The 23,307-nt window shown below is 32.3% G+C and overlaps 2 protein-coding genes and 1 long non-coding RNA gene across 12 annotated transcripts in view; 2 read left to right on the top strand and 1 right to left on the bottom strand.

Moving 5' to 3' along the window:
- The window catches only part of LOC144569347 (putative glutathione S-transferase GSTU6), a 41,981-nt gene that overhangs the window by 4,944 nt on the left and 13,730 nt on the right, over positions 1-23,307 (top strand). Inside the window, exons 1-3 of one of the 8 annotated variants that reach the window (XR_013516045.1) lie at positions 10,357-10,709; positions 10,819-11,259; positions 11,304-11,407. The exons of 1 other annotated variant lie outside the window; for it this stretch is intronic. Coding sequence is in view for 6 of the 7 variants with exons in the window: in XM_078319689.1 (XP_078175815.1) it covers positions 830-1,150; positions 1,296-1,679 (705 nt within the window). In the remaining variant the exon portion in view is untranslated. Of the gene's footprint in view, positions 1-707; positions 1,151-1,295; positions 1,887-3,525; positions 3,941-4,086; positions 4,621-10,356; positions 10,710-10,818; positions 11,408-23,307 lie in introns of those variants that run through there. 6 more of the 8 variants (XM_078319689.1, XM_078319697.1, XM_078319664.1 and 3 more) reach the window with 6 other exon arrangements.
- Positions 5,939-15,124, bottom strand: LOC144569414 (uncharacterized). Of its 2 annotated transcripts, none has more exons than XR_013516056.1 (5): positions 14,799-15,124; positions 13,106-13,187; positions 12,293-12,395; positions 7,637-7,698; positions 5,939-6,941 (listed from the first exon to the last, which is right to left on the bottom strand). It is a non-coding gene; the product is annotated as an uncharacterized LOC144569414 (long non-coding RNA). The 2 variants fall into 2 exon arrangements; XR_013516054.1 differs by having other exon boundaries at positions 13,106-13,167; positions 14,799-15,123.
- The window catches only part of LOC144569400 (glutathione S-transferase U17-like), a 30,122-nt gene continuing 22,859 nt past the window's right edge, over positions 16,045-23,307 (top strand). The window contains exons 1-2 of one of the 2 annotated variants that reach the window (XM_078319752.1): positions 16,045-16,397; positions 16,507-17,095. In XM_078319752.1, coding sequence (XP_078175878.1) covers positions 16,077-16,397; positions 16,507-16,890 — 705 coding nt within the window. In that variant the 5' untranslated portion in view covers positions 16,045-16,076 and the 3' untranslated portion in view covers positions 16,891-17,095. Of the gene's footprint in view, positions 16,398-16,506; positions 17,096-23,307 lie in introns of those variants that run through there. The other variant, XM_078319743.1, reaches the window with a different exon arrangement.

The following is a 23,307-nucleotide window of genomic DNA, read 5'->3' as shown; positions in this document are numbered from 1 at the left end:
ATATAAAGATTCAATCACTGTGCACTCCTCTGATACATATAAACTTTATATGTATCCGAGTTTGACATAAAAAATAATTCGGTCTCCAATTAATATCTCTTACACCATCGGCCACACGATCTCGTGTGAAAAAACTGAAAAAATTGGTGAGACCAAATGGCTGATTCGGTATGAGAAAAGGTAATTCTGGAGATCGAATCAGTCATTCGGTCTTTGTGTTTTTTCGAAAAAAAAAAAATCAATCATGCTGGTTTCGTAGATTTAATTTAATTAATTATGGTTTATAAAAAAAATTCATCATTGGTGGTGATTAAATTTTTATATATTCTTTTAATGAATCGGCTGATTATTTCTGATTATAACTTATTATTCTCAATTATTATCGATTAATTGTTTAGCGATATCATATTTGTTTGACAAACGTATACCGTTATTTACAACACTACTTCCAACCATAGTGACAAACGAATTATTTGGGTTCAATTCGGCAGAGTCAAAAATTCGTGATTCGGATATAATTCGGGAATAATATGAAACGAAATCAGAAAACAAAGTTTTAAATCAGAGATATTTTAACCCTTGGATAACAACTTGGAGACATTTTTATATACAGAAATGGACACAGAAGATTGAATCAGAGAAATGGACACATTTTTCTCATTGTCCATCTATTCGATCTGGAAGTTCTTGTCTTGTTCCTTCTTCTCTCTCCCGTCTCTGCTATATAGTTTCCTCTATTCAGAGCTTACTCGCTTCACCCTAACATCCTGTCTCTTGTATATATTAAATTCCAACATTTGGATCGAGAAATCATATCAATTTCCTAAAAATGGCACAAGGTGATCTCAAACTATTGGGGTTCTTTTCTAGTGTATTTGTAATTAGAGTAAGAATTGTGCTAGAACAAAAGGGGCTGAGTTATGAGTACCTTACGGAGGACCTTAACAACAAGAGCGAGCTTCTTCTCAAACACAATCCAATCTATAAGAAAGTACCGGTACTTATTCACGGTGATCGAAGTATCTGTGAGTCATCGGTAATTTTGCAGTACATTGATGAGAATTGGTCTGGCATTGGACCTCCTCTGCTTCCTGCTGATCCTTACGAACGTGCCATGGCTCGCTTCTGGGCTGCGTATATTGACGAGAAGGTACTTAAATTACTAATTATTTATTTCACGATCAACCAAAATATATATGAAATTTAAAAGTTCTATAATTAATAACAAAAGTTATGAGTTTGGAGATGAATTACAAAAGTAATAAATTAATATTTCATTTATTTTTCTTGTGTAGTTTGTAGAATCATTTTGGGGAATCTTGAAAGCTTGTACAGAGGAGGCAAAAGCGGAAAAAATTGCCGATTCAATTGGTGCGCTAAAGCAGTTGGAAGAAGTTTTCAAGAAATGCTCTGCTGGAACTGGGAAGGGATTCTTTGGTGGAGACACGATTGGTTTCATTGATGTGACTTTTGGTTCCCAGTTGGCCTGGATGAAGGCACTCGAGAAGATATCTGGAGCGAAGTTGCTCGATGAGACAAAGATACCATTATTGATGGAATGGGTAAAACACTTCCTAGCTATAGATTTCATGAAGAGCATTCTGCCGGATGTAGAGAGGGTGGCAGAGTACGGGAGAGAGCTTCAAGCCACAATATGGAAAGCTGATTCGGTTAAATAATGGATCTTTTTGGCAAAAAAAATAAAATAATGTTTGTAGTGAGAATAAAATAATATTGAACTTGTTTTGGTGATGTGAAATTTAAATAATAAATTTACTAGTTTCAGGTTATTAGAGATATGAATCAAATTTACTAAAAGCATTATCTTATTATTTATGTTCATTATATGAAGAGGAGGGATCTAATTACACTCTTTTTTGGTGAAATCGGATTACACTCTATGTTTACAAAATTCAAACAGTCGATTCAAACCGTTCAACTTGTTGGATATGTTAAAATGTGCTTTTAGATCAAATTTTATATTTTTCTGAATTTTTTTACTATTTTTAAGATGAATAAAAAAATTCAACAGTCTGAATATAGCGATTTTGTTAAATACTTAATAAATAGTAAAAAAATTTCAAAAAATATAAAATTTGATCTGCAAGCACATTTTAACATATCCAACAAGTTAAACGATTTGAATCGACTGTTTGGACTTTATAAACTTTAAAAATAAAGAGTAATTTGATATGACTAAAAAAAATATAATCGGATCCTTCACTTATATGAATATCTGTATCCACAAAAATTCAAATATAATATCTGATCCATTTGTCTTCCTATGTCCCACATCTTGTCGGTAGTTGCGAAGAAGACGTATAATTTGAGCACCTTAATTTAGTCTGCAGTGGTGGGCCTCATGAGTGACGACAGACGACAGTGCTTGCGCAAGTATTCTCTGCTTGATCATCTTAAGCAGCACCATCCTTCCAACCAGTGTTGTAAAAAATATTTGTTTAAGTTGATTAATCAGTTTATTAATCATTAACGGTAATCAAATTTTTATAGATTTTTTTAACTAATTAATCAATTATTTCTAATTATAACTAATTATTCTCAATTATTGTCAATTAATTGTTTAGCGATATTATATCTGTCTGACAAGCGTATACTGTTATGTAGCTTCCGACTAACTACATAATTATAATACTAAGTTGGCCTACGGCCAATGTCATATAAAAACAACAATATAAGAGTAGAACTAGTGTATTCTTAAGTTCACCAAGCTCTTTGATGAACTCAAATCTAAAACCCATCAAATCGGCTTCAAATGACAAAACTGAATTGTTGAAACCCGCCTATCTTATGAGTAATATGTCTACATTTGAAAACTTCGGACATTCGAATTAATTTTGTATAAAGTCAAGCGGTCAAATTAGAAAGTTAATAAATTAATTTTAATGCATTCATTTTTTTAATCTTTTTTACCACTTGACTCTATGCAAAATTAATTTCAAAATTAAATTTTTTTTACATGTAGACCCATCACTCATAAGGTAAGCGGGTTTCTATGATTCAGATTAGTTGTTTGAACCTGATTCGATGTGTTTCAAACTTGAGTTCACCAATAGCCTTGGTCAACTAAAGAACATCCTAGTTCTACTCACAATATAATAACACAACAAAGTTGGTCTGGATTTGTAAATTTTTATATAACTTTTATAAAGCCAACAAAATTTCTTATTAACAGTATTTTTGAACTGATATAACAGATATTCCAATTCCAGAGAAGAGCAAAATAATTTTAATAAAAAATAAAGTGATATCATCTATATACTTTTCCACTTAATTTCAAAATCAAGATAAGTCCATCCCCGAATACTACATCTTTGTAAACACAACATCAATCCACAAAGAAACCGACCAGTCATAAATTCTAGGAGGTGTCATCATTGATGACGGCATATCATACTTTTTGAGAGTTCATGGAAACTTCCACTAACATATATATTGATTACTTAATAAAATAAGTACTTGCAAAGGACGGCAAATTATATTAAATTCCAACGTTTGGAATATTTTTTTTTTTTTTGTTGGCAATCAACACTTGTACTCTTCTACCTTATTTAAGCTAGCACCACATACAACACAAAGAAATCATATCAATTTCCCAAAAATGGCAGAAGGTGATCTCAAACTGTTAGGGTTCTTTACTAGTCCATTTGCAATCAGAGTAAGAATGGTGCTAGAACAAAAGGGGCTGAGTTACGAGTACCTTGAGGAGGACCTTACTAACAAGAGCGAGCTTCTTCTCAAACACAATCCGATCTATAAGAAAGTACCAGTACTTATTCACGGTGATCGAAGTATCTGTGAGTCGTTAGTGATTTTGCAGTACATTGATGAGAACTGGTCTGGTAGTGGACCTCCTCTGCTTCCTGCTGATCCTTACGAACGTGCCATTGCTCGCTTTTGGGCTGCTTATATTGACGAGAAGGTACTTAAATTACTAATCATTTAATTTCACGATCGACCAAAATATATATGAAATTTATAGTTCTATAATTAATAACAAAAGTTATGAGTTTGGAGATAGAATTACAAAAGTAACAAATTAATATTTCATTTATTTTTCTTGTGCAGTTTGTAGAATCATTTTGGGGAATCTTGAAAGCTGGTAGGGAGGAGACAAAGGCAGAAAAAATTGCCGATTCAATTGGTGTGCTAAAGCAGTTGGAAGAAGTTTTCAAGAAATGCTCTGCTGGAACTGGGAAGGGATTCTTTGGTGGAGACACTATTGGTTTCATTGATGTGACATTAGGTTCCCAGTTGGCCTGGATGAAGGCAATCGAGAAGATATCTGGAGCGAAGTTGCTCGATGAGACAAATATACCATTATTGATGGAATGGGTAAACCGCTTTCTTGCTATAGATTTTGTAAAGAGTATTCTGCCGAATGTGGAGAGGGTGGCAGAGGTCGGGAGAGTGTTTCAAGCCACAATATGGAAAGTTGATTTGGCCAAATAATGGATCTTTTTGGCAAAGAAATAATGTTTGTTGTGAGAAAATAATAATACTGAACTTGTTTTGGTGATATGAAATTTAAATAATAAATTTACTAGTCTCAAGTTATTTAGTGATATGAATCAAATTTACCAAAAGCATTAGCTTATTATTTATGTTCATAACTTTGTAGTTTTAATAAATGAAAATTTATTTAAGTGTGATAAAAGTTTTTGTATATGGAGGACTAAAATTGATAATTAGAGCTTTACAAAATGTACCTTGTTTAGAATTTTATTTCTCCATACTTGGGAAGATTAGAGATGTAAGTGATGGTATCTGGGATCAAACATTTTGATTTTCTAAATAATAACAATCTTAGATTAGAGATTTAAAAAATGAAAATAACAACTGATAGACACAACATTGACGCATTCCCTAATTCATAAACAAATATGAACATTGATTCCACCATAACATAATCCCATTAGCATGCATTAGCATTACAAGTTACAAAGATACATCCTCAATTTTCAATAAAGTGGGAAAAATGAATTCACATCTCTATTAACCCCTCAAAAATTACAAAACGAAAAATAAAAAAATGTAAAAGTATAGAAAATGAGTGAAATCATTATTTGGAAAACAGGAGAAACGGAGTCAATGAGAAGAAATGGAAGCATCCATTACCATTGGAAATGGAGAACAAAAAGGAGATATAAATAGCTCAGCCAGGCCTACTAAAAAATGGGGAGATTTGAGCTAAATAAAAATAAGAAACCAAAAGAGAGGGACTCCCATCTAGTATTTTTTTTTTTTCCGCTTCTTCTCTGGACCAATTTTTTTAAGATTTGATTTACGGTAATGATTAATTAACTGAATGTGGATATTTGTTCCATCCGGACGGACTGGAATATTTATCCTTGTTTTCTTATAAAACGAGGTACCCTGAAAATATTTCTCTTTCACGATAATTTTTTTTTTTCTATTAATAAAAAAATCAGCACAAGGCAGAGTCCTGTGTCGACTGATTAAAGTAGTCGTTTACAATTGTGAGAGAGCAAAGATTGGTGTATCGTTCTGCTTGAATGCCGATTTGCAGTATCTGGTACGAACTCCATTTTTTTTAGTAGCAACGAAGGCAATTTTGAGTCGGTCAAATTTTTTTTAGTAGCAGTTGATTAAATGTATGTTTAAGTTGATTAATTGATCAATTAGTCATTTACGGTGATAAAATTTGTACATATTTTTTTAGCTAATCGACTGATTATTTATGATTATAACTGAGTATTTTTAAATATTATCAATTTATCGTTTAGCGATATCATATCTGTCTGACAAACGTATACCATTATTTACAACACTGCTTCCAACTATATTGACAAACGAATTATTCGGATTCGATTCGACAAAGTCAAAAATTTGTAACTTGGAAATAATTCAGGTATAATTCGGAACTAATACGGAACGAAGTAAGAAAACTAAGTTTCAAGTCAGAGATATTTTAACTCTTGAAAAACAACTTGGACACATTTTTATATACAGAGATAAGATCGAATCAGAGAAACGGACACATTTTTCTCATTCTCCATCTATTAGATCTCGAATGTTCTTGTCATTTTTCTCATTCTCCATCTTAGATTAGAGATTTTAAAAATGAAAATTACAACTGATAGACACAACATTGACGCATTCCCTAATTCAGAAACAAATATGAACATTGATTCCACCATAACATAAGGTCCCATTAGCATGCATTAGCATTAATTACAAGTTAAACATACTTCTATAAATTATTGTGTAAATAGATGTACTGGTACAACAGATGACAGAACATTTTTTTTGTCTTGTTTTTTCTGGTGTCAGCATGCCAGGTTGTATTTGGGTCAAGTAGAAGCAATAGTGGTTTTTTATATTTTTAAGTCCCCAAATTAAAGCTTATGCCTTCAATATGCTCATTAAATACTTTTATAACCGACAACATATACCAAAATAAAACAATACCAAGTATGATTATTTGGGTATTGCAACAAGTATGGCTGAAATGGCTTAATTTACTTTTGCATTCATTCTAAAAATCAGTTCTAATTTGGTGGTAAAAGGGACAAGCAAATATGTAGGCATAGCTTCTGAATTTTGAACTCATTAAAGAGTAAATCAGTATACATGTATTTCAATAGATATAATACGAAAGTACATGTGACTTGCTTTCAGTGTACTCAATTCTTACCAGACCTAGTTTAATTGCAGCATTCCATAGCAGCAGCTTGTAAATACAGCTCAATTGGTTGCAATATCCTTAGAACTAAAATAGTAATATTTATAATTTTCTTGGTATTTGACAAAGTTTCAATCTACAAAAAATTTTATAACTTACCATGTCTTTTGCATTGGCGACTCGGCGCTAGCTACCGGTATAATTTCGTTTCCGAGACCCAAGAAGCAAAAGAAGCACAAACGTGGATCTCCTTCAAACCTCTTCCTCCTCAATGCCCCTGCAAAAGTTAATTTATTTCTTAGTGATGCTACCTTGCAATTGGTAAATTAAATTTATAAGACTGAAATATCAAACTTTCTAATTGTCAAGGTATTTGATAAAATTTCAATCTAATCAATCTCTTTTTAAACAAACAAATAAAAAAAAAGGCAAATTTAGAAGACTAAATAGCAATCTTTATAATTGTAAACAATAAACAAGGGCATATCAGTCAATTTCCCTTAACAGGAAACATAGCAGAATTTCATACTATATATTTCTAAATTCAAAACAGAAGTTTCATTTTTTAGCTTCTGGATATTAATTGAACCAGATATCTCAGGTTAAATCAAACAAATTGTACCGAAATTTAAGACAAAAGTAATCTCAGTTCAATCATACTGAACTCCTCTAATTCTAGTCTCTAGTTAATTAATACCCCTGACAGCCGTGATTATAAAGAGCTTAAAAAATTAGAATATCATATCAGAGTCTATATATGTTACCCTTATGGCCTCATCTCACATCGTATACTTTATATCACACTGCATACTTTATTGATAAAGACAATAGTGTGTACTAGTTTTTTTTTTTTTTTTTTTGATGAAAACCCTTAGGCATGTAATTTATATTGATTTGTCAGAAGACTACATTTTTCTCAATGGCAGAAAGAAAGAGAAAGAGAAGAGAGAGAGGCTGAGAGAAATGATTCACCTGGACCAAGTAAACTGTCACTTCTGATGGATGAGGCTTTGTGCACAAACAAACTGATTCACCTGGACCAAGTAAAAATTAGCTGCAATAACATCATTACTGGCACAATTAATTTGTTCACCCCACTTTGGGTTATTGTTGATACCAGTATGTACCACAGTTTTTTGCTGAATAAATTAAAATTTATTTTATCCTCTCTATAATACTTGTTAATATTTCCAAATATGTGTTAATTTTTCTTTTCTGCATATCTTATTCGGCAAAAACATCATTTCAAAATCCTATACTGTTTAAAATCATGTTCAATTGTTTGTCAGTTTTGTATTAATCAAATTTTGTTTTGACATTGCTATTTGTAGTCAGTATTATTTAGGTTAAGAAGTGCAAAATTTAAATTTCCAATTCTTTTACCGAAGTTTTAAAATAGAAGTTTCTCAGATTTATTACCAGAATCATATCCGAAATCAAGCTATGGTACTAGCACCATATTTGATGAACTTCAAAAAAAAAAAAAAAAAAAAAAAAAACATTTTCAAACATAGATGACTGCAGCAATGGAGAACAAGAAGATGTCTCTTTAGTCATTTATATGGAGAAAGGATTCCATTCTTGACTTGCTTGCAAAGGCTTCATCTTCAATTTCTGGGCTGATGCCTCTATGGAGAAGCCTCTGTGCGGAAGATATGGCGATTTGTGCTCCTATGCAATGTGCAGAGAGGTCACAGTGGCACAAATGAGGCATAATAGACAATGACAAATCGAACTCAGACCTGACGCACCATGTGCAAACCGAGCTGCAACAATTACTGACAGAGGTGTGCCAACTGAGTACTGATTTTATTGCAGCAGATACACCGCATTGGAGGTGGCCAAAGGACAAAGATTACACGGTAAAAACATATTACACAATGATGTGGGAAGGGCAAATGATCAGGGGAAATAGGAAACATATGGAAAATTAAAGCACCTCCAAGGCTAATCATATATACTTGGTTGTTGATTCAAAAGAAAATTCTCACATTGGATAACTTGATACGTAGGGGTTGAATCATTCCTAATATGTGTTATATGTGTCACAACACAAGTGAAACGGTACATCACCTGTTCAGACAATGCCACCTCAAAATGCATATTATACAGGAAATCCAAAATCAGGGAATAAACCTATCACCGTGCTAGTACTTTGCGCAAAGGGAATATGGATTGGAAATTCTCGAATTACAGTACCAAAGCATAAGACATGCTCAGATTGTCAGCAATCTGTTTCGTAATTTGGAGAGAAAGATGTCGCCAAGTATTCAAACATCATGATAAAGCACCACGGATGATTGCAATGGAAATAATAAAAGAAGTATAGAGTTGGTACACAAGCTTAAAGCAAGATTTTACCAGAAAAGGTTTCATTTACCAGTATACTGGTACGGGATTATGTTGGGTTTCAATTCATTAATTACGGCTACATCAAAGATAGCAGATTCTTTCTTCTTTTAAACTTTTTTTTTTCTTTCAAATAATGTAAACATGACACTACTTTTGTCACCATATATGATATTTGAGGCTTGATCTTCACCTTAAAAGAAAAAAAGAAAAGATAACTCATATCTTTACTAAGCATTGTATCAATTGAACTCTAACAAGGTTATGTTCCGATCACAGCCTAAATCAGGAGGTGGAGAGAAGAAGATGCTGACCTTAATCGAATAAATTCTTTGATGGTTTGGACGGCTTCTGTGCACGGACGTTGTGAAGGAGAGCCTGAAAACGGATGAAGGTTTGCATTACGACAAAGCAATTCTCGCGAAATCTCTTCTCTTGGGTCGGATTTCACCCCGTGAATTCAACCTCTCAAAGTCGTGCAAAATCAAATCTAATCGCGTTTGTCTTCCTCTTGAAATTAACAGCTGTGATTAATTCGGACAAAAATCTGAATTTTTTTTTTGATCCATGACAGCATCACTCTAATTGAGTCAAAAAAAGGGTTCAAATAATTATAATACTTCAAAATTCTTTATTTTATTTTTTTTGCCTCTCCTATGTTTTTATTTTTAAAATATTAAACTCAAAATTTAAAATATAAATATTAAAATAAAACCTTCAAATGCAATTTATATTATTTTGTCCATGTGCTCATAATAAATTATTACATTTCGATTGTGTTTTTATGTGAATTAATAAATTGAATAATCAATGTCTAAAAATTATTCACATTAGTATATTTTTACAAGCTCTTGATAACAATCAAAATAAAGTTTAAATATCTTAATTTTGTACACATGCATGGATAAAATGATGTAGATAACATTCAACGGTTTTAATTTGATTTTAAAATTTAAAATTTTTGAGTTATTAATTTTTTTTAAAAATAAAAACATAATGGAGACATTTTATGCATACAGTGCACCTCAGTTAATCACTTCATCAGAACATTTAATTTTAAACACATCCAGCAACAATAATTTGATCCATAATCCAAGTTTTTTTTTTATCTTAAAGTAACTTTGTAAACACAAAACCAACCCACAAAAGAATCCGATTCAAGGAGGTGTCTTAATTGATGTCGGCATATCCTATTTTTTTGGAAGGCAGTGGAAAATTCCACTAACAAAGGACGTACGGCATATCATATTAAATTCCAACACTTGGATATTTATTTTGTTTGCAATCAACACCTGTACACTTCTATCTTATTTAAACCCTACATACAACACAGATCTCATATCAATTTCCCACAAACATTCATTCTCAGGTGAAAATGGCAGAAAGTGATCTCAAACTGTTGGGAACATGGCCTAGTCCATATGTACTCAGGATAAAAATGGCGCTACAACAAAAGGGGCTGAGCTATGAGTACCTTGAGCAGGACCTTAAAAACAAGGGCGAGCTTTTTCTCAAACACAATCCGATCTACAAGAAAGTACCGATACTTATCCATGGTGATCGAACTATCTGTGAGTCGTCGGTGATTTTGCAGTACATTGATGAGAACTGGTCTGGTACCGGACCTCCTCTGCTTCCTGCTGATCCTTATGAACGTGCCATGGCTCGCTTTTGGGCTGCGTATATTGACGAGAAGGTACTTAAATTACTAATCATTTAATTTTACAATCAACCACAATATATATGAGTTTGGAGATGAATTACAAAAGTAAGAAATTAATATTTCATTTATTTTTCTCGTGCAGTTTGTACCATCATTTTGGGGAATCTTGAAAGCTGATACGGAGGAGACAAAGGCGGAAAATATTGCCGATTCATTTGGTGCGCTGAAGCAGTTGGAAGGAGTTTTCAAGAAATGCTCTGTTGGAACTGGGAAGGGATTCTTTGGCGGAGACACCATTGGTTTTATTGATGTGACTTTAGGTTCCCAATTGTCCTGGATCAAGGCAGTTGAGAAGATATCTGGGGTGAAGTTGCTCGATGAGACAAAGATACCATTACTGATGGAATGGGAAAAACGCTTCCTTGCTATAGATTTCGGAAAGAACACTCTGCCAAATGTGGGGAAGGTGGAAGAGTATGGGAGACTGCTTCAAGCCACAATATGGAAAGTTGATTCGGCCAAATAATGGATCTTTTTGGCGAAGAAATAATGTTTGTAGTGATAAAATAATAATATTGAACTTGTTTTGGTGATATGAAATTTAAATAATAAATTCACTAGTTTCAGGTTATTTAGTGATATGAATCAAATTTACCAAAATCATTAGCTTATTATTTATGTTCATAACTTTGTAGTTTTAATAAACGAAAATTTATTTAAGTGTGATAAAAGTTTTTGTATATGGAGGACTAAAATTGATAATTAGAGCTTTACAACATGTACCTTGTTTAGAATTTTATTTCTCCATACTTGAGAAGATTAGAGATGTAAGTGATGGTATGTGGGATCAAACATTTTGATTTTCTAAATAATAACCATCTTGGATTAGAGATTTTAAAAATGAAAATTACAACTGATAGACACAACATTGACGCATTCCCTAATTCAGAAACAAATATGAACATTGATTCCACCATAACATAAGGTCCCATTAGCATGCATTAGCATTACAAGTTAAACATACTTCTATAAATTATTGTGTAAATAGATGTACTGGTACAACAGATGTCAGAACATTTTTTTGTCTTATTTTTTCTAGTGTCAGCATGCCAGGTTGTATTTAGATCAAGTAGAAGCAATAGTGATTTTTTATATTTTTAAGTCCCCAAATTAAAGCTTATGCCTTCAATATGCTCATTATATACTTTTATAACCGACAACATATACCAAAATAGAACAATACCAAGTATGATTATTTGGGTACTGCAACAAGTATGGCTGAAATGGCTTAATTTACTTTTGCATTCATTCTAAAAATCAGTTCTAATTTGGTGGTAAAAGGGACAAGCAAATATGTAGGCATAGCTTCTGAATTTTGAACTCATTAAAGAGTAAATCAGTATACATGTATTTCAATAGATATAGTATGAAAGTACACGTGACTTGCTTTCAGTATACTCAATTCTTACTAGACCTAGTTTTATTGCAACATTCCACAGCAGCAACTTGTAAATACAGCTCAATTGGTTGCAATATCCTTAGAACTAAAATAGTAATATTTATAATTTTCTTGGTATTTGACAAAGTTTCAATCTACAAAAAAATTTATAACTTACCCTGTCTTTTGCGTTGGCGACTCGGTATAATTTCGTTTGAGACCCAAGAAGCAAAAGAGGCACAAACATGGATCTCCTTCAAACCTCTTCCTCCTCAATGCCCCTGCAAAAGTTAATTTATTTCTTAGTGATGCTACCTTGCAATTGGTAAATTAAAAATTTTAATCTTCTGAAATTTATAAGACTGAAATATCAAACTTTCTAATTGTCAAGGTATTTAATAAAATTTCAATCTAATCCGACTCTTTTTAAACAGACAAATAAAAAAAAGGCAAATTTAGAAGACTAAATAGCAATCTTTCTAATTGTAAACAATAAACAAGGGCATATCAGTCAATTTCCCTTAACAGGAAACAGAGCAGAATTTCATACTAGTATATTTCTAAATTCAAAACAGAAGTTTCATTTTTTAGCTTCTGGATATTAATTGAATCAGAGATCTCAGGTTAAATCAAACAAATTGTACCGAAATTTAAGACAAAAGTAATCTCAGTTCAATCATACTGAACTCCTCTAATTCTAGTCTCTAGTTAATTAATACCCCTGACAGCCGTGATTATAAAGAGCTTAAAAAATTAGAATATCATATCAGAGTCTATATATGTTACCCTTATGGCCTCATCTCACATCGTATACTTTATATCACACTGCATACTTTATTGATAAAGACAATAGTGTGTACTAGTTTTTTTTTTTTTTTTGATGAAAACCCTTAGGCATGTAATATATATTGATTTGTCAGAAGACTACATTTTTCTCAATGGCAGAAAGAAAGAGAAAGAGAAGAGAGAGAGGCTGAGAGAAATGATTCACCTGGACCAAGTAAACTGTCACTTCTAATGGATGAGGCTTTGTGCACAAACAAACTGATTCACCTGGACCAAGTAAAAATTAGCTGCAATAACATCATTACTGGCACAATTAATTTGTTCACCCCACTTTGGGTTATTGTTGATACCAGTATGTACCACAGTTTTTTGCTGAATAAATTAAAATTTATTTTATCCTCTCTATAATACTTGTTAATATTTCCAAATATGTGTTATTTTTTTTTTTCTGCATATCTTATTCGGCAAAAACATCATTTCAAAATCCTATACTGTTTAAAATCATGTTCAATTGTTTGTCAGTTTTGTATTAATCAAATTTTGTTTTGACATTGCTATTTGTAGTCAGTATTATTTAGGTTAAGAAGTGCAAAATTTAAATTTCCAATTCTTTTACCGAAGTTTTAAAATAGAAGTTTATCAGATTTATTACCAGAATCATATCCGAAATCAAGCTATGGTACTAGCACCATATTTGATGAACTTCAAAAAAAAAAAAAAAAAAAAACATTTTCAAACATAGATGACTGCAGCAATGGAGAACAAGAAGATGTCTCTTAAGTCATTTATATGGAGAAAGGATTCCATTCTTGACTTGCTTGCAAAGGCTTCATCTTCAATTTCTGGGCTGATGCCTCTATGGAGAAGCCTCTGTGCGGAAGATATGGCGATTTGTGCTCCTATGCAATGTGCAGAGAGGTCACAGTGGCACAAATGAGGCATAATAGACAATGACAAATCGAACTCAGACCTGACGCACCATGTGCAAACCGAGCTGCAACAATTACTGACAGAGGTGTGCCAACTGAGTACTGATTTTATTGCAGCAGATACACTGCATTGGAGGTGGCCAAAGGACAAAGATTACACGGTAAAATCATATTACACAAATACACAATGATGTGGGAAGGGCAAATGATCAGGGCAAATAGGAAACATATGGAAAATTAAAGCACCTCCAAGGCTAATCATATATACTTGGTTGTTGATTCAAAAGAAAATTCTCACATTGGATAACTTGATACGTAGGGGTTGAATCATTCCTAATATGTGTTATATGTGTCACAACACAAGTGAAACGGTACATCACCTGTTCAGACAATGCCACCTCAAAATGCATATTATACAGGAAATCCAAAATCAGGGAATAAACCTATCACCGTGCTAGTACTTTGCGCAAAGGGAATATGGATTGGAAATTCTCGAATTACAGTACCAAAGCATAAGACATGCTCAGATTGTCAGCAATCTGTTTCGTAATTTGGAGAGAAAGATGTCGCCAAGTATTCAAACATCATGATAAAGCACCACGGATGATTGCAATGGAAATAATAAAAGAAGTATAGAGTTGGTACACACGCTTAAAGCAAGATTTTACCAGAAAAGGTTTCATTTACCAGTATACTGGTACGGGATTATGTTGGGTTTCAATTCATTAATTACGGCTACATCAAAGATAGCAGATTCTTTCTTCTTTTAAACTTTTTTTTTCTTTCAAATAATGTAAACATGACACTACTTTTGTCACCATATATGATATTTGAGGCTTGATCTTCACCTTAAAAGAAAAAAAGAAAAGAGAACTCATATCTTTACTAAGCATTGTATCAATTGAACTCTAACAAGGTTATGTTCCGATCACAGCCTAAATCAGGAGGTGGAGAGAAGAAGATGCCGACCTTAATCGAATAAATTCTTTGATGGTTTGGACGGCTTCTATGCACGGACGTTGTGAAGGAGAGCCTGAAAACGGATGAAGGTTTGCACTACGACAAAGCAATTCTCGCGAAATCTCCTCTTGGGTCGGATTTCACCGCGTGAATTCAGCCTCTCAAAGTCGCGCCAAATCAAATCTAATCGCGTTTGTCTTCCTCTTCCGATCGCTGGATTTGCCGCAAATCCATTTCCAAATCGCGTTTGAAGAATTTTTTTTGAAGTTCCGATCAGAACCCGAAGAGACCGGGAGGGAGAGATTTCTCAGAGATGCGAATTCGCACGGGTGATCTACGAGAGGAAGAGACGGGAGCAAAGGGACGGAGATCTAATGGAAAACTTAACGGAAAGATTATTATATGATGCTATTCCAATTTTACTCTTTTGAAATTAACAGTTGTGATTAATTCGGACAAAAATCTGAATTTTTTTTTTGATCCATGACAGCATCACTCTAATTGAGTCAAAAAAAGGGTTCAAATAATTATAATACTTCAAAAGTCTTTATTTTTTTTTGCCTCTCCTATGTTTTAATTTTTAAAATATTAAACTCAAAATTTAAAATATAAATATTAAAATAAAATCTTTAGATGCAATTTATATTATTTTGTCCATGTGCTCATAATAAATTATTACATTTCGATTGTGTTTTTATGTGAATTAATAAATTGAATAATCAATGTCTAGAAATCATTCACATTAGTATATTTTTACAAGCTCTTGATAACAACCAAAATAAAGTTTAAATATCATAATTTTTTACACATGCATAGATAAAATGATGTAGATAACATTCAACGGTTTTAATTTGATTTTAAAATTTAAAATTTTTGAGTTATTAATTTTTTTTTAAAATAAAAACATAATGGAGACATTTTACTCATACAGTGCACCTCAGTTAATCACTTCATCAGAACATTTAATTTTAAACACATCCAGCAACAATAATTTGATCCATAATCCAAGTTTTTTTTTTATCTTAAAGTAACTTTGTAAACACAAAACCAACCCACAAAAGAATCCGATTCAAGGAGGTGTCTTAATTGATGTCGGCATATCCTATTTTTTTGGAAGGCAGTGGAAAATTCCACTAACAAAGGACGTACGGCATATCATATTAAATTCCAACACTTGGATATTTATTTTGTTTGCAATCAACACCTGTACACTTCTATCTTATTTAAACCCTACATACAACACAGATCTCATATCAATTTCCCACAAACATTCATTCTCAGGTGAAAATGGCAGAAAGTGATCTCAAACTGTTGGGAACATGGCCTAGTCCATATGTACTCAGGATAAAAATGGCGCTACAACAAAAGGGGCTGAGCTATGAGTACCTTGAGCAGGACCTTAAAAACAAGGGCGAGCTTTTTCTCAAACACAATCCGATCTACAAGAAAGTACCGATACTTATCCATGGTGATCGAACTATCTGTGAGTCGTCGGTGATTTTGCAGTACATTGATGAGAACTGGTCTGGTACCGGACCTCCTCTGCTTCCTGCTGATCCTTATGAACGTGCCATGGCTCGCTTTTGGGCTGTGTATATTGACGAGAAGGTACTTAAATTACTAATCATTTAATTTTACAATCAACCACAATATATATGAGTTTGGAGATGAATTACAAAAGTAACAAATTAATATTTCATTTATTTTTCTCGTGCAGTTTGTACCATCATTTTGGGGAATCTTGAAAGCTGATACGGAGGAGACAAAGGCGGAAAATATTGCCGATTCATTTGGTGCGCTAAAGCAGTTGGAAGGAGTTTTCAAGAAATGCTCTGCTGGAACTGGGAAGGGATTCTTTGGCGGAGACACCATTGGTTTTATTGATGTGACTTTAGGTTCCCAATTGTCCTGGATCAAGGCAGTTGAGAAGATATCTGGGGTGAAGTTGCTCGATGAGACAAAGATACCATTACTGATGGAATGGGAAAAACGCTTCCTTGCTATAGATTTCGGAAATAACACTCTGCCAAATGTGGGGAAGGTGGAAGAGTATGGGAGACTGCTTCAAGCCACAATATGGAAAGTTGATTCGGCCAAATAATGGATCTTTTTGGCGAAGAAATAATGTTTGTAGTGATAAAATAATAATATTGAACTTGTTTTGGTGATATGAAATTTAAATAATAAATTCACTGGTTTCAGGTTATTTAGTGATATGAATCAAATTTACCAAAATCATTAGCTTATTATTTATGTTCATAACTTTGTAGTTTTAATAAACGAAAATTTATTTAAGTGTGATAAAAGTTTTTGTATATGGAGGACTAAAATTGATAATTAGAGCTTTACAACATGTACCTTGTTTAGAATTTTATTTCTCCATACTTGAGAAGATTAGAGATGTAAGTGATGGTATGTGGGATCAAACATTTTGATTTTCTAAATAATAACCATCTTGGATTAGAGATTTTAAAAATGAAAATTACAACTGATAGACACAACATTGACGCATTCCCTAATTCAGAAACAAATATGAACATTGATTCCACCATAACATAATTGTCCCATTAGCATGCATTAGCATCTCTATTCTATTATTAAGCACGTTGGGTGTCCGATCCGCCAACGGCTACGATTGAGAGATGAAACTTCAGATTTGATCTCAGCTCTCCAATTACATATTTTGTCTTCTTTTGATTAAATGCATCTGTTTTATGTATAGAAGTCTAAATTTAGTTAAAAACATACCCACCACATATGCTGCCACACGATACGTTACAATTAAAATTGAATAAATTCTGAAATTTAGCGATATATTTATTCGTTTCCTTATTTTTTTTTTTTTTCCATATTTCTCCTCTTCAATTGAGAAGACTTCACCTTCCATTTTCTTATTTATTGTTTCCTTACTTCTTCATTTGATCACAATGAAAATCATTTTTTTTATTTCCTTATTTCTCTTTCTTTGTTTCTATACATATTGGTGCGTGCAATTTAGAATATATTTTCGATATAGAATATATCAATGTGTGTGTGTGTGTTCTAAATTGGAAACAAAGAAGAATATAAATTGGAACGTGTGTGTGAATATATATATTTTTTATAATATGTGTGTGTGTATATATATCCTATATATGCACACGATAACACTTTTTATTTATGTTTTTTGATATCATATTATATGTTGATATTGAATTGTTGTATGATATTTGATATTAGATTCGAATAGAGCTATTATTTGATATCATTGGTACTTAAAAATAAAAAATCATCACATCATCAAATTGTTATCAGAGATCACGATTAAAGTTAATTAAAAATACATAATCATATAAATTTTCTATTAACATGTGTTTTAATTTTTAGGTAATTATTATTTTCATTGATATATTTGTTTCTTATAATATGTCCCCGTTGCAACGCACGGGTATGATACTAGTTACAAGTTACAAAGATACAACCTCAACTTTCAATAAAGTAGGAAAAATGGATTTACATCTCTATTAACCCCTCAAAAATTATAAAACGAAAAATTAAAAAAATGTATAAAGTATAGAAAATGAGTGAAATCATTATTTGGAAAACAGGAGAAACGGAGGCGTCTACAGGATAGCTCAAAATGGACAAGAGAGAAGTCAATGACAAGAAATGGAGGCATCCATTAACACATCTGAAATGGAGAACAAAAAGGAGATATAAATAGCTCGGCCAGGCCTACTAAAAAATAGGGGGCTTTGTGCTAAATAAAAATAAGAAACAAAAGAGAGGGAAAAAGGACTGCGTGATCTCGGAAAATAACTGGGCTGAAATGTTTTTCTAATTTTCAAACGAGTGATCCACCGTTATATTCATTCAAATATAGCATCATAGTATAATCATGAAATTACAGTAAATTGCACATTTTATATATGAAAACAAACTTAAGGAGTGATCTTGTAATAATTGTTTTATGATTATGTCTTGACAAATTATTTGTTATACTAATAATTTAATTGTTAAAATTTGTAATGAAAAAGTTTAACTGTTTATTAGATTATGTCTTGTCCCATCTAGTATTTGTTTTACTGCTTCTTCTCTGGACCAATTTTTTTTAATTCCAGCAAGATTTGATTAACGGTAATAATTAATTAACTGGATGTGAATATTTGTTCCGTCCGGACGGACTAGAATATTTATCCTAGTTTTCTTATAAAACGAGGTATCGTGAAAATATTCCTCTTTCACGATAATATTTTAATTTTTTTTCTATTAATAAAAAAATCGGCACCAAGTAGAGTCCTGTGTCAGTTGATTCAAATAGTTGTTTACAATTGTGAGAGAGAAGAGATCAGTGTATCGTTTCGCTTGAATGCTGATTTGCAATATCTGGTACAAACTCCATTTTTTTTAGTAGCAACGAAGGCGATTTTGACTCGGTCAAATTTTTGACCGAGTCATGAAATAAAATATGTTTGATGATTTGATTTTCTAGTGTTTTCTTTCTATTTTTATCCTTTTATGTGGGTGAATATTTATTGATTGCTGTTGAAAACATTATATGTATCAAAACTTCGAACATTTCTTAGAGAACTTCTAGATATCTCTAAAACACAAGATTTCAATACACATTTACCTAGTTAGCACAAATATCTCTAAAGCACAGAATTCTACTAAAAAATTTAAAACACTAGTACCAATTTACCAGAATAACATATGTAAGACAAAATCAAACCACAAAGCATGAGAAGATATTAGTACACATGTTGCCGAAAATTTTATTAATATCTAAATAATATATTAAATTTGAAAAGTTAACCAAGTTTTCAATCTTTTTCAAAAACTATCCAAACTGTATTTTTTTTTTTTTTTTTTTGTTTGAAGGGTCGTGTTACAGGGTACGGCCCGCTATGAATTCAGTCATTGCCCCGGCAGGGTAGAGTGCGTATGCTCTGAGATACAATCCACGTGATTTCGGGCTACCCTTTTTACTCTCCCTATCCTGTAGCACAAAGCCACCTACACAAAGCAAGAGGGTCCGGACCTATGTTAATCGGATACGCTGTATAGGGCTCCGTATCCGTGTCGGATACGTATCGGATACCGATACGCCTACGATACGTATCAAGCTGGCGTTGATATCAGCTTAGGTGGCGTATCAGTTACCACCAGATATGGTCTCTGATACGGTGTTGAACGGCAACGATACGGCTGTCTAAATGCAGGATACGGCAGCTGATACGTTCATCTTGTTTTTTCCAATTTTTCTGCTCTGGATTCGTTCCCTCATTGGCTCATTCAAAGGGGGCTTCACGTGGGTGTGGGGGCCTGTGCTATTCTCTCCTCTCTCCAACACCTTCACGTGGGGTGTTACAGGGAAATTATATTATAAATTATATTTATACTGCAATTTAAGTTTCAAAACTGCTGCTTCTCTCTCCTCCCTCTTCAATAAACGTGTGCGGCCTGTACGCGAGATTTATATAAATCTCGTTTCCAGTTTAGTTTATTCTTGTGGGACTAACACGAAACTATATATTCCGGACTAGTTGATGAAAGATTTTCTGTGGCACTTAATTTAAGTGCAAATGTGCAATGGATCGCTGAAGTGAATATAAGTGTTGAATTTCTGTGACAATGGATCACATAAATTAAATACAAGTGCCACATATAGAGTCGCTGAATTAATTTGTAAAACTTATATACATGGTATCGTATTTAGTTAAATTATAAACTAACTTAAATTAATAATGTAAGTGTTGAACTAACTAAATTATTTTTTGTTGCATAAGGCAAGTGTTGAATTAATAATAAAATGTAAATAATAAAAACCAATATATATAATAGCCGTATTGTATCTAATATTTTTGAAAATTACCGTATCGTCATATCCATATCGTATCCGATACGATATCCGTACCCGTATCCAAGCAACATAGATCCGGACTCTAGAATTGTTCAATTTGAATTTATAACCTTTCATCTATATTGCATTGATACGGGTATCGTATTGGATACAATATGGATATAACGATACGGTAATTTTCAAAAATCAAGAATACATATGGCTATTATATATATTATTTTAATTATATTATTTAGATTAATAATAACAATAATAATAATTTTAATAAAAATTGTAAAAAGAAACTAAAGGGTTAACTTGAACTATAAAGTAAATACAATTGTTACTGCTGTCTACCACATAAGAGGATTTGGTACGGTGGCTAAGATTCTTTGAAAGGGATAATAGAAACTGCACAAAATTAGGGCCTGTACGGCAGCATGGGAAATTTATAGGAATGAGAATTTTTAATATGGGAATGAAAATTTCAATTTGTCAAAACCATAGTTATTTAACCCATAGGAAATTTGCAAATGTAGGTGTTCGGCAAATGCATGGGAAATTTGTTAGAATTTTTTTTTTGTTTTTGTTTTTATAGAAGATGTAACAATAATATTAAACTATATTAAGTGTATTAATACTAATCACTGACTATGATCAATATAATTGTACATATCAGATTCTAACGGACTAGTTTAATTATGCTTGTTTAATAATTTCTTGTATTATTAAATTGTGCTTGTTTAATTAATTTTAGTCTTTTGTATTATACTTTTAAATTATGGTTTGTTTAATTATTTTTAGTTTTGTTTAAATTATGTTTTGTTTAATTATTATTCTAATGTTGAAATGTTATTTAAAATAATTATTATTTTTACTTTTAAATAGCATTTTAAATAGTTGTTTAAATTATACTTGTTCATTGGAATGTATTCATAATTATTACACCAAAATGCATTCATTTGAATGTGTTCAATTTTTTCACCTCCAGCACTTGGGAAATAAAACGGAGGTTTGAGTAGAGTATTTTTTTTTAGCTTTGATGTGTTGTAAAATAGGAAAGTTACCCATATGGTTTTCAAAATAGGAATACACAGTAGTGCAGCCGAACACCTCATGGGAATAAATAAGGGAAAAGTTAATTTCCCTGTGAATTCCCAAGGGAACACTGCAGCCGAACACCCCCTTATTGTGTTTCATTTTTGCAGTTTCTCTTCTTGAAACCGCACAAAATTATTGTGATTCTCTTTCTGCAAAAAGTTTTTGCAATTTCAATTGATTTAGAACCGTAAAAAAAATTTGTGAAAAGAAGAGCTGAAATTGCAAAGAAATTTTGTAATTTGGGTAGTTTTTGAAAAAGTTGAAAATGTGGTTAGTTTTTTAAATTTAATATGTTTTTTGGATATTAATAAAAATTTCAGCACATGTTGTCAAGTTATCAAAGCAACTAAACAAAAGTGTTAAAACAACTATTGTAGTACGTAAAATCAAGCTTCAAATGGAAAATGTTCTTTAATTTGCTCTTTCAACACCTCTCATGGCTGCTTGACACCTATAACGAGCTTTCAGAGGAGCTTGAATGTTGAAGGATGAGCGAAAATCACGAGAAAAGAGGGTGGCCCACAAGGCAGGATCCTGTGTCAGCTGATTAAAAGTAGTTGTTTACAATTGCGAGAGAGCAGAGGTAAATGTGATTCAATTGTTCCGCTTGAATGTCGATTTACAGTATCTGGTGCTAAACATCACTTCTCATAGACTCCACTTGTGATTGAGAGTAGCAAAGGTGATTTTGACTCGGTCAAATTTTTGACCGATTCATGGAATGAAATATGCTCCATGATTTGATTTGTAAGTGATCTCTTTCTATTTTTATCCTTTTATGTGGGTGAATATTTGTTTATTGTTGTTGAAAATATTTCATGTGTCAAAACTTGGACATTTCTTATTGGACTTCTAGATATCTCTGAAACACAAGGTTTCAATACACATTTACCTCATCAGCACAGATATCTCTAAAACACAGAACCCTATCCAAAATTGAAAATATTGGTACCAATTTACCATAACAACATATGTCAGACAAAATCAAACCACAAGTAATGTATCAGAACACATGTTGTCAAGTTATTAAAGCAACTAAACAAAAGTGTTAAAATAACCATTGTAGTTTGTAAAATCAAACATCGCCTGGAAAACATTCTTTAATTTGCTCATTTAATACCTCTCATGGCTGCATGACACCTATTACGGGCTTTCGGAGGAGCTTGAATGTCTAGGGATGAGTGGAAATCACGAGAAAAGAGGGTGGCCCACAAGATATGATATTGTGTGAGCTTATTAAAGTAGTTATTTACAATTGCAAGAGAGCAAAGGTCGGTATGATTCAATTGTTCCGCTTGAATGCTGATTTACAATATCTAATGTCAAACATCACTTGTTATAAACTCCATTTCTTATTGGGAATAGCAACGCGAGTTTGACTCGATCAAATTTTTGATTGAATCATGGAATGAAATATGCTTGATGATTTGGTTTCTAGTGCTTTCTTTCTATTTTTACCATTTTATGTGGGTGAATATTTGTTGATATTGGTGAAAACATTATATATGTCAAGACTTAAATATTTCTTAGAGAACTTCTCAAATATCTCTAAAACAAAAGGTTTCAACACACATTTATCTCATTAGCACATATATC

Source organism: Carex rostrata, chromosome 2 (assembly GCF_964058835.1).
Source record: "Carex rostrata chromosome 2, lpCarRost1.2, whole genome shotgun sequence".
NCBI classification, from domain to species: Eukaryota; Viridiplantae; Streptophyta; class Magnoliopsida; order Poales; family Cyperaceae; genus Carex; species Carex rostrata.
Note: the sequence above shows the minus strand (reverse complement) of the source record. Positions and strands in the feature narration are given on the sequence as shown.